The sequence below is a fragment of the Anthonomus grandis genome, chromosome 10 (genome assembly GCF_022605725.1).
Source record: "Anthonomus grandis grandis chromosome 10, icAntGran1.3, whole genome shotgun sequence".
NCBI lineage: Eukaryota > Metazoa > Arthropoda > Insecta > Coleoptera > Curculionidae > Anthonomus > Anthonomus grandis.
Window position 1 is genome coordinate 23855945 of NC_065555.1, and position 13370 is coordinate 23869314.

At 33.0% G+C, this 13370-nt stretch overlaps 1 protein-coding gene across 1 annotated transcript; it reads left to right on the plus strand.

The window, feature by feature from the left end:
* Window positions 1-11064: 11064 nt before the first annotated feature.
* On the plus strand, window positions 11065-12373 carry LOC126741130 (uncharacterized). Its single transcript, XM_050447466.1, has 3 exons — window positions 11065-11251; window positions 11311-11512; window positions 11574-12373. Exons 1-3 carry the CDS (start codon window positions 11225-11227, stop codon window positions 12110-12112), a joined length of 768 nt encoding a protein of 255 aa, XP_050303423.1. The 5' UTR covers window positions 11065-11224; the 3' UTR covers window positions 12113-12373.
* The last annotated feature ends 997 nt before the right edge of the window (window positions 12374-13370 follow it).

Below are 13370 nucleotides of genomic sequence, written 5' to 3' on the forward strand. Positions count from 1 at the left end.
CCGGAAGCATTTGTAAAGTGACATTTTCATACCGGTGGGTAATATGAGCCTTGGTAACTTTTAAAACAGATGTGATTTTTTGGAGTCAGTGACTTGCTAGAAACAGATAGATAAAGAACCTTATTAGTTTTAAAACTAATTTTTGCTGCTGCCTCTGATTTGAAAGAATAGTTTTTCCGGTACGATGCTTCAACCTAACTACCATTAAAACCACTATTTTTTCAGGAATACCGTCAGGACCGACTCCACTTTCTGATTATATGATTCTCTTCTTTTAAAAATTTTAAAGAAATCTTTTTCCAAGTCTTTATAAATAGCCTGTCGAGTCGTATTAAGTCTCCGTAACGACATACATGAGATCGCAAAGTTTTTAAACATATCTTCTAAATGAGCAAAACCGTAAACCTGTACTTATTATACCATAAACTAATAAAGTATTTAGGTGGATAGGAGATTGTGAATTTGAAATTTGAATATTCGATGTCTATTGATGTGTTTATTCAATTTAGGAATTGCTAGGTTTCTCAGATCCTTGGCAAGCAACTCCTCCTTTATAAAATCTTTTTACCATTCTCTTCATCGAATATTTTGAGTTCTTTACCGATTCTGGCGTTTAAATTTTTCTAAGCTTTTGATGAAAAACATCAACAATTCTTATAGATATTTGTATAATCTTAGCCACACAATAAGCCGAACCATACTTAGCTGAAGCAGTAGGCAGGTCTTGCTGCACTAATGTTGGACCATGAATAATCGAGGCTGACCATTAAATGTCAAATCTGACTCAGTTGGCTTTGCCACAGCTCAGCGTCTTCGTGCGTTCCATAATGAGGAATCAATCGGTTAATGTGACTCGAGCTTAACACTTCGGCGGCTGTTGTATTCTGGAAAGAATATTGCTAATGGCTTCCAGCACCTTGTATGGCCCATCCCAAGATGTTTGAAGTTTCGGTGACAGATCCTTCCGTCTCTTAAAGTTATAGAGCCAAATCAAGTCACCGTTGTTGAACCTCTCGTCTTTTGCATTGACATCATATGCGTCCTTCATTCGATTGCTGGCATCTAGAGTGGAACTGGTCACTTGATAATGAATGACATCAATTCTTCTATGCAGGTCATTAACGTAGTCCTCTACGGCAACTTCGGTTCCTGGCGGGCAATCAAATTTTAGATGAGAAATAAAACTCTATTTCCATCACTATTCGAGTGGCAGACTCTCCTGTGCTTTTATGGATGGCCGATTGATAGGCCAGCAGTAACAAATGAAGAAACCTATCCCAGTCTCTTTGGTGGCTAGAGACTATTTTGGCCAAATACCGATTAATGGTTCTATTCATTCGTTCCACCATGCCATCTGACTGCAGGTGTAATGTAGTAGTCCTCGTTTTCTTGACTCCAAGCAACTTACAGATGTTCTGGAATAAGCTGAATTAAAAATTTCGTCCTTGGTCTGAATGTAGCTCCAAAGGTACCTCCACATCGGCCGCTTAAATATATCGTTATCACTTTAAAACTCGATTTCGCTTTTTAAAAAAAGGTTTATTTAATAAAATAATTATTATTTAATTAAAATAATTATTAAAACTTCAAAATTCAAATGGACATAGATTAAATATACAACTTGAAACTATTCTTACAGAACTGACTTAAAATTATTATGTGTGCTGTATTTATACAAAATAGTACAGCGGTGTCAGCGGTTCCCATGGTAAAGGAATCAGGCCACCGGTTCGCTAATCGGCGGAAATAGTAATGTTGCTAATTCCTAAAACTGCTGACTCTGGTTCGTTGCGAAATAATACACGTGTGTGGTTTTGTATTTCAACATATAACATATATATGATATGCTTTAATCCATTTACTAAAGTAGTCCATCATGACTACGATGTACTTATTCCGTACTTCTGATTCGGGAAATGTACCGGCAACGTCAGTAGCAATCCTCTCAAATGAACTTCCCACCTTATACTTATGCATTAAAGCTTTCTGCTTCATTACTATCATTACATACTTTATTACTATCTTCATTACCATCACATATACAAGAAATTTCCTGTACCAGTCCCTTAAGTCTACCTTGCTATTGACCCAGTAAAACTTTTCCCTCACTTTTATTGGGTCTTTGTTACTCCAAGATGTCCTTCTGGCCCGCCGGCATGGATTTCCTCTAGCAACTCCAAAAATCGACATATAGGCACAACGATTTACCTTCTTTGCTCTTTGCCGTCGTGGTATTTTAAACTAGCCAAACAGAGCTGAGTAACTAGAGACAAAATTTTACGGCGCGATACTTTATCTGATTTTGAGTGGACTTTAGTAAAACCTTGAAAATTTGGCAATGAGATAGTTGAAAGATAGGCGTCTAACATTTGATGACAACTGCACTGACAATTATCCAGGAAGTAGATCAATCTGAAGAAGTTAACACTTTTATTTTAAACGAGACACGCTGTATATAATTAAATTTTTAGATTCTACGTAAAATTTTAAAAAGTTAATAACTAAAGTAATAAGTGATGTTAGCGCACCGCTAAATCATAATTGTTAAAATCTATTAATCGCGCATGTACTACACATATTTGGTATATTCTGGGCACTTTTACCAGCAAGGTAAAAGCAGAGACAATTGACTAGCAATCGGGTTAAGAACGACGTGAGTGCCGGATCTAACAATTTTACGAAAACTAAAATAAGGACCTTTTAATTTGTATTTAGTTGTGAGAGCAAGGCTTATGAAGTTGGTAGTTATATAAAGGGACGTCCCTATCTACAGTGAAGACAGAAGACCATTGGTAAGTGCCTTTTACTTCAAACATTTAAAACCATGTGTGTATGTAACGTACAATTCCTTTGAACCATATCATTTACTAAAATACAGTCCACTATTACATTTTCTTATTATATCTTCATGGTTGTGCGTTAACAAGTGATAGCACGTCTAGTCCGTTATACTTAATAAATACTTTTTGGATTAACTTATACAGGTTATTGGTCAAAATTTATTGATATTGGAGAAGAACGGTAAGTAAGTAAAAATTATTTGCCGTCACTTTTTAAAAGCTAACCACTTATAAATGCTTCATATAATATTAACTGTAGTCATTTCTGATAATATTTTAATTTAAAGATAATCAAATCAAATATAAAAAAAAAACAAAATAAGAAAAGGTCTAAATATTTTTGCATTTTTACCATTCAATAAAGTGTAAATTATAACACTCGATTGAACAAAAATAGTCAACTAATTTATTTTACAAGTACACACTAGACACGATTACCTAAGACTATTAGAAATATTTATTTATACTGTAATTATTTACTACTATTTATGTTGATTTTAAACTGGTCCCCCGGTGGTACAGATTTCTTATATACTCGGCAGATCATGGTTACGGAATATTCGCTAACGTTCCACGCGTGTCCAGATATATCTTGCAGTGTGTCCGCTATACATCAATTAAATCGGCAAGTCTATTCTTTTATTAAAGCGTCGGCGATAGTGGAAGTTTTCTGGTTCGTTCGTTCGTTTCGTACCTTCTTTAGTTTGACAGGAGTGACACTAGGGCCTTCTGGAGGGCGTCTTCTTATGTGACCTGCCTTGTCGCATTTCCAACAATCCAACTTGCATCTTTGCGGCTACGTTCTCCAATCGCCTCTCTAATCATCCGCTGGATCGGTTCCTCAAAATCGTCCTCTTCTGGAATAACTTGCCGGACATGAGCGAGCGTGTTCTTGACAGCTCCAACTTCAAGGGTTCGTGTTAGTGCATCTACTAGATTAGGTAGATGTGCTAGTAGTAAGGCCTACCTCATTTCACCATCACGAAGTGTATTCAGGAATGCTTGAACTGACAAACGTTCCATGATCCTTTTCTGGATATTTGAATATACCAGTCCAACCAAATATGCAAAATGAGCTTCAAAGCAAAGCAAGAATTCCCCTGACCTTCGATACCGATTTTTCGACTTCGTGTAGCAGATGTGTTGTCGGTATAATTGGCCATAACGCATCTCTAAATGCCTCACCAAGTAGTCGTATATTTCTTGCTCTTCGAAGGACATTTTTTGTAAAATGGTGATGACTGATAAATATTCCATGATATATTACTGTCAAATTAAGGTGGTTTGAAGCGCTTCGGTCCAACGGATTCCGTATTGCCACAAGCTCTGTTCTTATTAATCACTACTGAAGGTCGACTTGAACTTTGCTTTGAAATTCCTGGATCAATCAATGTCCTCCATCAATGAAAGAATCTGCTTTTCCAGTGAAGAAAAATTTTCCAGTTCTTTTAATTACTTCTTGTTTTCCAAAATTTTTTCCTTCGACCTCACAGAATTTTCTCTTAGTGTACCACAGTTTTCGTCCAGTTTTGCAGTATTTTCCAGTTATTTAAAAATATTTTTCAGCAATTTAGCTGTCAGGTTGGCAAACTTTTCTTGCAACTTCACTTGCAGGTTGACAGAATTTTCTAGAAATTCGTTTTTGAAACATTCCTCTTTGCAGAATTTTCCAGCAAATCATTTTTCAAACCTCGCAACAACTGTCCAATATGGCTTGCATCAGCAAAAGATGTTACGAAGCCACTCATGCAAGTCTGCTATATTTCCCGTCGTATATCCTTATATCCTATCGTATATCCTATCGTATATCCTATCGTATATCCTATCGTATATCCTATCCTTTTAGGAAGGCCACATTTCAAAAAATTGTTCTCTGTTTATCAAGAAAAATAATAAATAAAAATTTCAAAAACACATTTTTTTTTAATTTTTTATAATTTTTTGTTATGTCAAGCTCGTAGGTATTTTGTATTGGTTTATTTGCTATGTTTTTTTTTCCAAAAAAAAAGCGTTGTTTGTAAATATTCGCATTTTATTATCACAAAATTTAGTTTAAAGTTTACTTTTACTAAAAAATTTACTTTTTACTATAAGAACAGTTGACTTTCGGTTCAGTTCAAACGAAAAGCAGTACTTCTTGTCTTTAACAATGGTGTACAGCATAGCTGAATGTGTAGATATTAGTTTTTGATTTATGGTTAGGATAAATATTTCTTAAGGCCAGCTTAACGTCAGACATCCAGGTCAAAATATTGGTCCGGAGTATGTTCGCCAACTAGTAGCCAAATTTGAAAAAACTGGTTCTGTCACGAATAAATAGAGAAATGAACCGAGATTAGTCAACGAAACGGCGCAAATTGAAATTCTGGGTCAGTTTGCAATGAATTCAACTTTATCAACTCGTCAAGCAGCAGTAGCAACTGGATTATGTCGTGAATCAATAAACAAGGTACTTAAATTTCATAGATTTTATTCCTATAAACTGCAAATACTGCAAGAACTCGGTGACGACAACCCGGATATAAGAATCCAGTTTTGTGAAATGACAGATAGAATTATGGCAGGACCTCGACTAGTTAAAAATATTTTCTTGAGGGATAAGTGTGCCTAGTATTTAAATGGACATGTTAATAAGCAAAACTGTCGTTACTGGAATGACGAGAACCCACACGTATTTAGAGAAGGGCATACCCAGAACCCTTAGAAAATTAATGTTTGGGTTGGTATATTGGGCAAGGGTATTATCGGCCCAATATTTATACTAGAAAATTTAAATGGCGGCATGTATGCTGAAATGCTACAGAGGTCTATCGAATCACTAATAGTGCGGCAATTAGAAAATAGAGGCATATACACGAGAATTTATCTTTAGAAGAACGGTTACTACAATTCCAACAGGATGGAGCCTTCTCATTATGTAGTTCCCGTTAAGCAATGGTTGGATGATCATTATCTTAACCAGTGGATTGAAAGAAGAGCTCCTTGATCCCCGGACCAAACACCTCTTGACTTCTTTTGTGTGGTTACCTAAAATCTGTGGTTTTTAAAACGCAACCGGAGTTATTAGAGCAACTCCAGTTCAGGAAACCGTACTATATCCAGAGAAACATGTGAAATGTTTGCTTGAGTTTGCTTGGTAATGTTGAAAATGTACATGAAGAGTTTGAACGCAGGTGTTATTATTGTCTTGAAAATAGCAGAAATCATTTTCAACATTTAAATAAATCATTTTGCAATTTAACATCTTATGATTAAGTGTATCAAATGCTTTGCTAAAGTCTAGAAGACACAGGCAAGTTGTTAGTTTCTTATCTTTATTATGTCTTATATCATTAATAAGCTTTACAAGATAAGTAGTTGGACTGATAAAAAAATAAGCAAACTTATAAGCATTGTTAACTATGCATTATTAATTAACAAAAACAATTTTATTCTATTTAACAAAACGAGATTTAAGCTTAACTAAATTCAATACAAGGAAAAGCATCGATTTTCACTAATTTCAATTTTGATACAAAAATAAAACAATAGACCCATAATGAATTCTTAATAACGTATATTGCCACCTCTAGCTGCAATGACCGCTTGAAGTCTTCGCAGCATTCCTCGTATCAAATTATGAAAACTTTCCTGCGGATGTATTCTCACTCCTCACGAGCAGCACGTTCCATGATAAAGCATAAACATAGTTTTTGTCCAGTTCTGCTTTTTATACGAGAACTATACGAGATATTATAACTGTTGTAACTGATATTTATTTTTATTTAAATTTTCTTGACAAAATAATTAGTGGTGCGATAATTTTGTCCAGGAGTTTATTAGGATTAGAAAAGTCTTGTTCAACATTCTGAGCGAATGTGAGTTGTATATATGCATAAGGTAAATTTTCGTTTTGATTTGTGCTTGAGGTGCCCATATTAGTTACATATTGATTTGATCCCGAAGTTTGCTGCTGACCATAAACAAAGTTGTAAACAAGTTTTTGCATTTCTATTCTTAGTAACATTTTGTTTTGGGGTGTAGAAAGTAGTATATGTGGTAGAAGACTTTTTAAAAACCTTTCATCTTTATCCAGCGACTTTTTCTGCTATTCTTGCAACATTCGTAGTTTATTTTCTTCTATTTTAATAAGAGCGGCACCAACATCGGAGTTTTCTCCTTTTTTTGCTGCTTTTGTTTAATACCTCCGTTAGCTGGTGTGGAAGTAGATTTTATTTCTTGATTGCCTTCGCTCTTTCGTTCTTCTGTTAAGTTTTCCTCGCTGTTGAGTGGTTCATCAACATGGTTCGATTCATTATCAGAAGCTTCCGTAAATTGCGTTTCTGCTGACTGGGAATTGGTATCTTCATTAACAATATTAGGACGTTCAATATCGGGCAAATTTCCAAAATTTAGTCGAGCCGTAAACTGGTCCTTCAAAAAGTGGAGACTTTCAAAATACGACCAAGATGACTTCCAAGTAGAAGCCCCATCGCCAGAACGTTGAATTGGCTTCTTCTTTAGTTCTTTTCGGAACGTGTCTATCAGGCTTTTCCATTTCACTCTAACAACGTGTCGTAACAACTTTTCTTTGAAGTGGAAGGTACAAAAAATCTATATTTTTTTCAGGTATTTGGCCACTGGATCATCTTTTAAGAGTCTCAGTTTCATTTCGAGACTCATTTCGAATGGGTGCTACTACTGTGTTATTTATTGTGAGCGAAACGGTGGAAGCTATTTGGAAGGTACTACAACCTGTTCACATAAAAATTCCCACAGAGGATATGTTTGAACAGATAGCAAAAGAATTTTATGAAAAGTGGAACTTTCCTCTATGTATAGGTGCAATTGACGGTAAACACGTTCGAGTCAAATGTCCCCCACATTCTGGAACTATGTACTACAATTATAAAAGCTATTATTCCATAGTTCATCAAGCTATTGCTGATGCAAATTATAAATTTATTACAATTGATGTAGGTGGATATGGTAAACAGAGTGACGGAGGTACCTTTCGCTCTTCATCGCTGTTTTATTTAATGGAAACCAAAGGACTAAATATTTCTCGAGATACTGAAATGCCGTCAACAGAACTTGTAAAGTTTTTGAAGATGAAGCCAATCCATTACTAAAAAATTTAGTGAAACCGTTTAATAGAAGGAATTTGAATGCACAAAGGGAATATTTTAATATGCGCCTTTCACGAGCAAGGCGTGTCATTAAATGTGCGTTTAGTATAATAAATGCGAAGTTTCGCATTCTAGAATTCTTGGGCTAATGGAAACGTCACCAGATTTAGCGGATAATATAATAAAATGCATTTGTCTTTTACGCAATATAATAATTGACATGGAAGGAGTTGACACAGAAATTGATTAAATTTTAAGGGGGTCAATTATTGGCTTCCCTGTATATTTTATAGAAATAATGTAAGATAACTTTTTGAAGAGATCAATCTGGCAAACCCTTGTGCAAAGTTTCAAAAAATTTTAATAAGTGAATCTTGAATTATTCAATTCAATGTAATTTTTAAATAGCAAATTTTCGGTTGAGGTAAAACCAAACGGACACCAAACGGTAAAATGAATATTGTCACTAACGTGAGGAAAAGTGTCAATAAATCAGTGACAGTCGATATTTAAAAACAAGTATGAATTATTCAATCGACGAAAAAATAGCCATAATTAAGTGACATTATGCGGGAAACAGTTTTAGAGCAGTATCTGAAATTTTTTTAGTTTATTTCCCCACCAAGCCCATTCCGTCCATTTGTGTTCCATCCAGAGGTACCCTAATAAATTAATAATTGTAAATGTTCAACTCAGGATATCAAAGATAGAGTCGAAGAAAGAGAGAACAGAGATCTTAATATTCTACTAAGTGTGGAGGAAAACAAGATGGTTATTAGTACGAGGGTTCTTGGGCAAGAGGTAAATAAACATCATGCAACGGTATTGCGCACTTTAAAAAAACACAAATATTATTCGTATAAATTCGAAAAACATCAAGAGCTGCAGAAAGGAGATGAAGAGTGAAGAATGGCATTTTGGACCCGCCTTCGAAGATGTTGTTCAGGAAGATCAAATGATCTGGTACCAAATGGATGGTTGCCCGGCCCATAATGCCCGTATGGTTAGAGAGTGCTTAGAAAATGCTTTTAACGGCAATATTATATCATACCAGTCACAAAACGCTATTTCGTTAGAATGTAATAAAATTTCCCAATATCAACTTAGTAACGTTAGAAATGAATTTTATGATTGGTTAGGATATTGTTTAGCTGTTAATGGGCGGTTATTTGAACATTTGATTAAATGATGTTTTTCTGTAATTCTCTATTATTTTTAAAAAAGTTATTGTATTTTATTTTTCCACACTTAGTAAAATATTAAGAGTTCTGTTCTCTCTTTCTTCGGATCTATTTTCGATCTTCTAACAATTAGAGTTAAACATTTACAATTATTTATTGCAATGTCTTTGGACACGAATTTTCTAACAATAGGTTTAATGGTTGAAATGGACCAGATAGGCTTGATGGAAAAATAAATTACAAATATTTCAGATACTGCTATTGGTTTAATTAAATTTTAAATATGATAAAATAATTTTTTTAATAATCGATAATAATAATTGTTATTGGTTTAACTTCATCGTTATATTAAATAAAAGTTTAGATAAAAAAATAATGTTAACGTGTCTTACTTTGAATGTATGGTTGTGAGATTGATAAAACGAAAAAAAAAAACATTTCTTGTATTCGGCTGTACGTCAGATTTGACAAAGCATTATAACAAATTGTTTGCTGGTGGCTGGTGTCTGGTTTTACCTGAACAGAAAATTTGGTAATTTTGCAATTACATTTAATTGAATAATTCAAGATTCGCTTATTAAAATTTTTTGAAACTTTGCACGAGGGTTTGCCAGATTGATCTATATCTATAAAGGGCGACTCATAAAAGCGATACTAAACGATACTAAGTGAAAAATTCTAGACATATTTCAAATTACAATAACCTATACGTAAAATTGATAGTTTTTACGGTATTTTGACATATTTTGAATGACTATAACGTGAAAACGGTTTTAGATTTTGAAATGCTATTTGGGCAGGAAAACTACTTATTTTTTTAAGTTTTTTTAGCAACCTTAAAAAATTCAATATCATACAGGGAAATAAAAAAATATTATCTAATATTTTAAGAAATATGAAAACTTCTGAATTTTAAATGGAAACGCTCAGTTCTTTTATACCGTCTAATACCTTACTTTACCTCCTTCAAAAAATACCTAGGATACTGACTTTTTCTTTAAGTGTTTAGTTATTCAAAATGTGGCAAAACACCGTGCGACACCCTGTATTAACAAACGCATATCCAAAGTTTTCGAAGTCTGACATTTTTGTAAACCTTTTGCGATATTTGCATTGACTTGCAAGTCGTTTCATGGACTAAATTAAATTCTTAAATTTACATTGCTTCATAAAATGAAAAAATGTTGGTATACCTATGCCTTTGTTAATTGAAATTATTAATTTTGCTTTCAGATTCTATCGAGGTTATATGTTATTATGAAATATGTTTAGTTAGAGTTTCTTTTAGAGTCCAAATCAGTCCAAAAATTTAGCGAATTTCAGTGCAAAAAATTATATTCTTAGTTGCATCGCTTTAGTGAATCACCCTATATACTTGCAATTGATATTAAAAAATGCGCAACAATTAAATAAAATCCACGTGTTTGAATTAATTTACGACAACCCTGTATATTAAAATTATCCCAGAACCCTGTATAAATAAAATATGTAGATACATACTTTTTGATGATATTTCATTTGCTACTGCATCCCACTGTTTGTCCAAAATAAAACGATTTTGATGGTTGACATCCTTTTGATCCCTTTAGGGCCCCTAAGCAAAAACACTACTTATTAGAGCCTCAATATCCATATTTTACAAAAACAAAACCAGAATTATTATAAGCGATTATAGCAGCGAAATCAAAAAAGGTTGAACGCGTTGCTTTGCTCTATTATAACAGCGCTACTATCTCTCTGTTGTACTTTCCACTATGCGCATTTAAAATTGAATTAACTTGTTTGTTTTCGCCGCTTTCCTCTCCGCTCGTATCGCTCCTTTGCTCTGTGCTTCACTATGTGTTCGGCCTAAGGCAACCGAGTAAGCGCCTTACTCGCTAAAATATGCCTTAACGCTATTTATACCTCATTTCTTTGTCACTGTCAATGTCAATGTCAAAGTCAGCTGTTTGCTGTTCATGATAAAATGTACAATTTAAAAAATGTAAACAAAAAAAAAGAGTAATATTTCCAATCGAAAATAGAATTCCTGAAATTAAAATATTCAACTGACCAGGCACGCCAAGGAGCTGACGCTAGGACAGTCTCCTCTAATATGGCCGCAACATCCATCACATTACCTGTAATAAGTTAAATAAAATAAACTCATTACCAAATTCCTTACAACATAATATATTTTAGGTAGAATTTGTAGATACTTTAGATCATTATTGCAACAAATCGAACTTGACTTGTAAACTTAAGATAAATGATTCTTATACGTCACAGGGAAAGGATTATGTTGCCATTTATAAACTTGGATGGACCCATGTTACTGACTATGTTACTATAAAAAATGTAACAGATATAATTAAGGATAGGACTTGCGAAGTGGTGTTTAATAGTAAGAAAACTAAACAGGCTGAATTTTAGTAGAGGTATGAATAATTAAACATTTATTCCAGAACACATTTTGCCAAACAACACTCAAGACTTGTTTCATATGTGTTTTTTAAATGGACAAGAATTACTTGGGGCAAGTACCCCATTCCAGTTCTGTGAGGAGGAATCAGTTGTAGATTCTGCAATGAGTTTCATAAACACTTCTAATTCAAGAAGTGTACTAATCATCGAAAAAGACTTGGAAATTCAAAGGCTCAAAGAAGAAAATAACATTTTAAAAGAGTCTTTAAGGAGTTTGTTAAATAAAAGTGAAGAAAATGGTTATGACAAGGAATTAAAAGAGATTAAAGTGTTAGTAGAAGGGCTGAAATTAATGTTGTCAGATCATGACAAAGACATTGCAATGTTAAAGGATAAAATTAGGGAAGGAGGTGAGTTGTATAAGCAGTTGTACTTTGAAAAGTGTAAGGTGCAAAAGAAATATGAAAAATTAAAAAATATTTATGTAATACAAGAATCTCAATCTTCTAATGAGGCCTTAGTTGATAATTTGCAATCTTTGCCACCCTTTCCTAGCATAACAAATAATTTATTGCAATAAATGAGATTCATCTGTGTGATTAATTAATTTAGTATTATTTGTTTGGACATATAGTAATTGTTTGTTTTTATTATATTTGTGTGTAAATATATTTCTTCTAACTAGATGTACATGTAGGAAAACTAAAAATTATTATTAGGAACTAAAAAAATATTAGGATAGAAAAAAGTTTTACTTGAAATAGGACATTCTGGAAACATGATTTGAATTGAAAAACAAATTGAAGTTTGAATGAACAAATTAAATTGGATCAGTTTTTAATACATGCCTTTTATTTATTTCCAAATAAAAAATTTGTGTCGAAACACTGGATTATTTCTTTTTTTTTAATTCAATTAACCAGTTGTTGCAATATACATGGTGTTTTTTTAATATTGTAACAAAATTCAGAGGTGTGTTCATTGGACGAAAAGAAGCAAAAAGTTCCAATGAACCCATGTCCTAAATGTCTTGAATTTACAATATCCGGTAATAAAGTTAAAAGAAAAAAAATTACTTTTTTTGATAAATATGATACATGTGTTCATGTATTTAAATGTTTCACCACAAAAATTTTAAAAACTATTCTAAAAATACAGTTATAGTCAAAGTCAAAATATACTTTATTTGCTAAGTTTACAAACTTGTGCTAAAAGCTTCCTAATCCTAGAATTTATAATACTAGTATTCATTTGGTTATACAGGATACAGGACAAAAACAGAATACAGAATCGATTTTGATAGTACTTGCATATTTTATATAGCATATTTTAGCATATTTTATATAATTAAAGACTGAAAGATATAAGAAAGAATGAGAAGAAACAGTTTGGTGTTTGAAGATGAAGTGTCAGAGGCCGAAAAGAAGTTTTCCTCCTCCCTAGATAATCTACACAAACTTAATGATGAACTTAAAATTGAATTAACAAATTTAAAAACTAAAGAATGTGAGTTACTGTCACTATTAAAAGTATGTGAAGAGGAAAAAATAAATTTCAATATAGAAATCAATGAGTTAAATACCTTAAATAAAAATTTAATTGTAACAATAAAAACATTAGAAAATGAATCTGCAACCTATAAGATGCAAATAAATATGTTACAAATGGAAGTTAATGATTTAACTAAGATGAATAAGAATATGATCCAGGTTATAAAGGTGTTGGAAGTTGAAAAAGATACTTGCTATTCCGATATTTGTGCATTAAAGGAACAGCAAAACTTATCTAAATTTGTTAATATAAATTCTCCAACACAGTTACCATGTAGGCCAAATTCA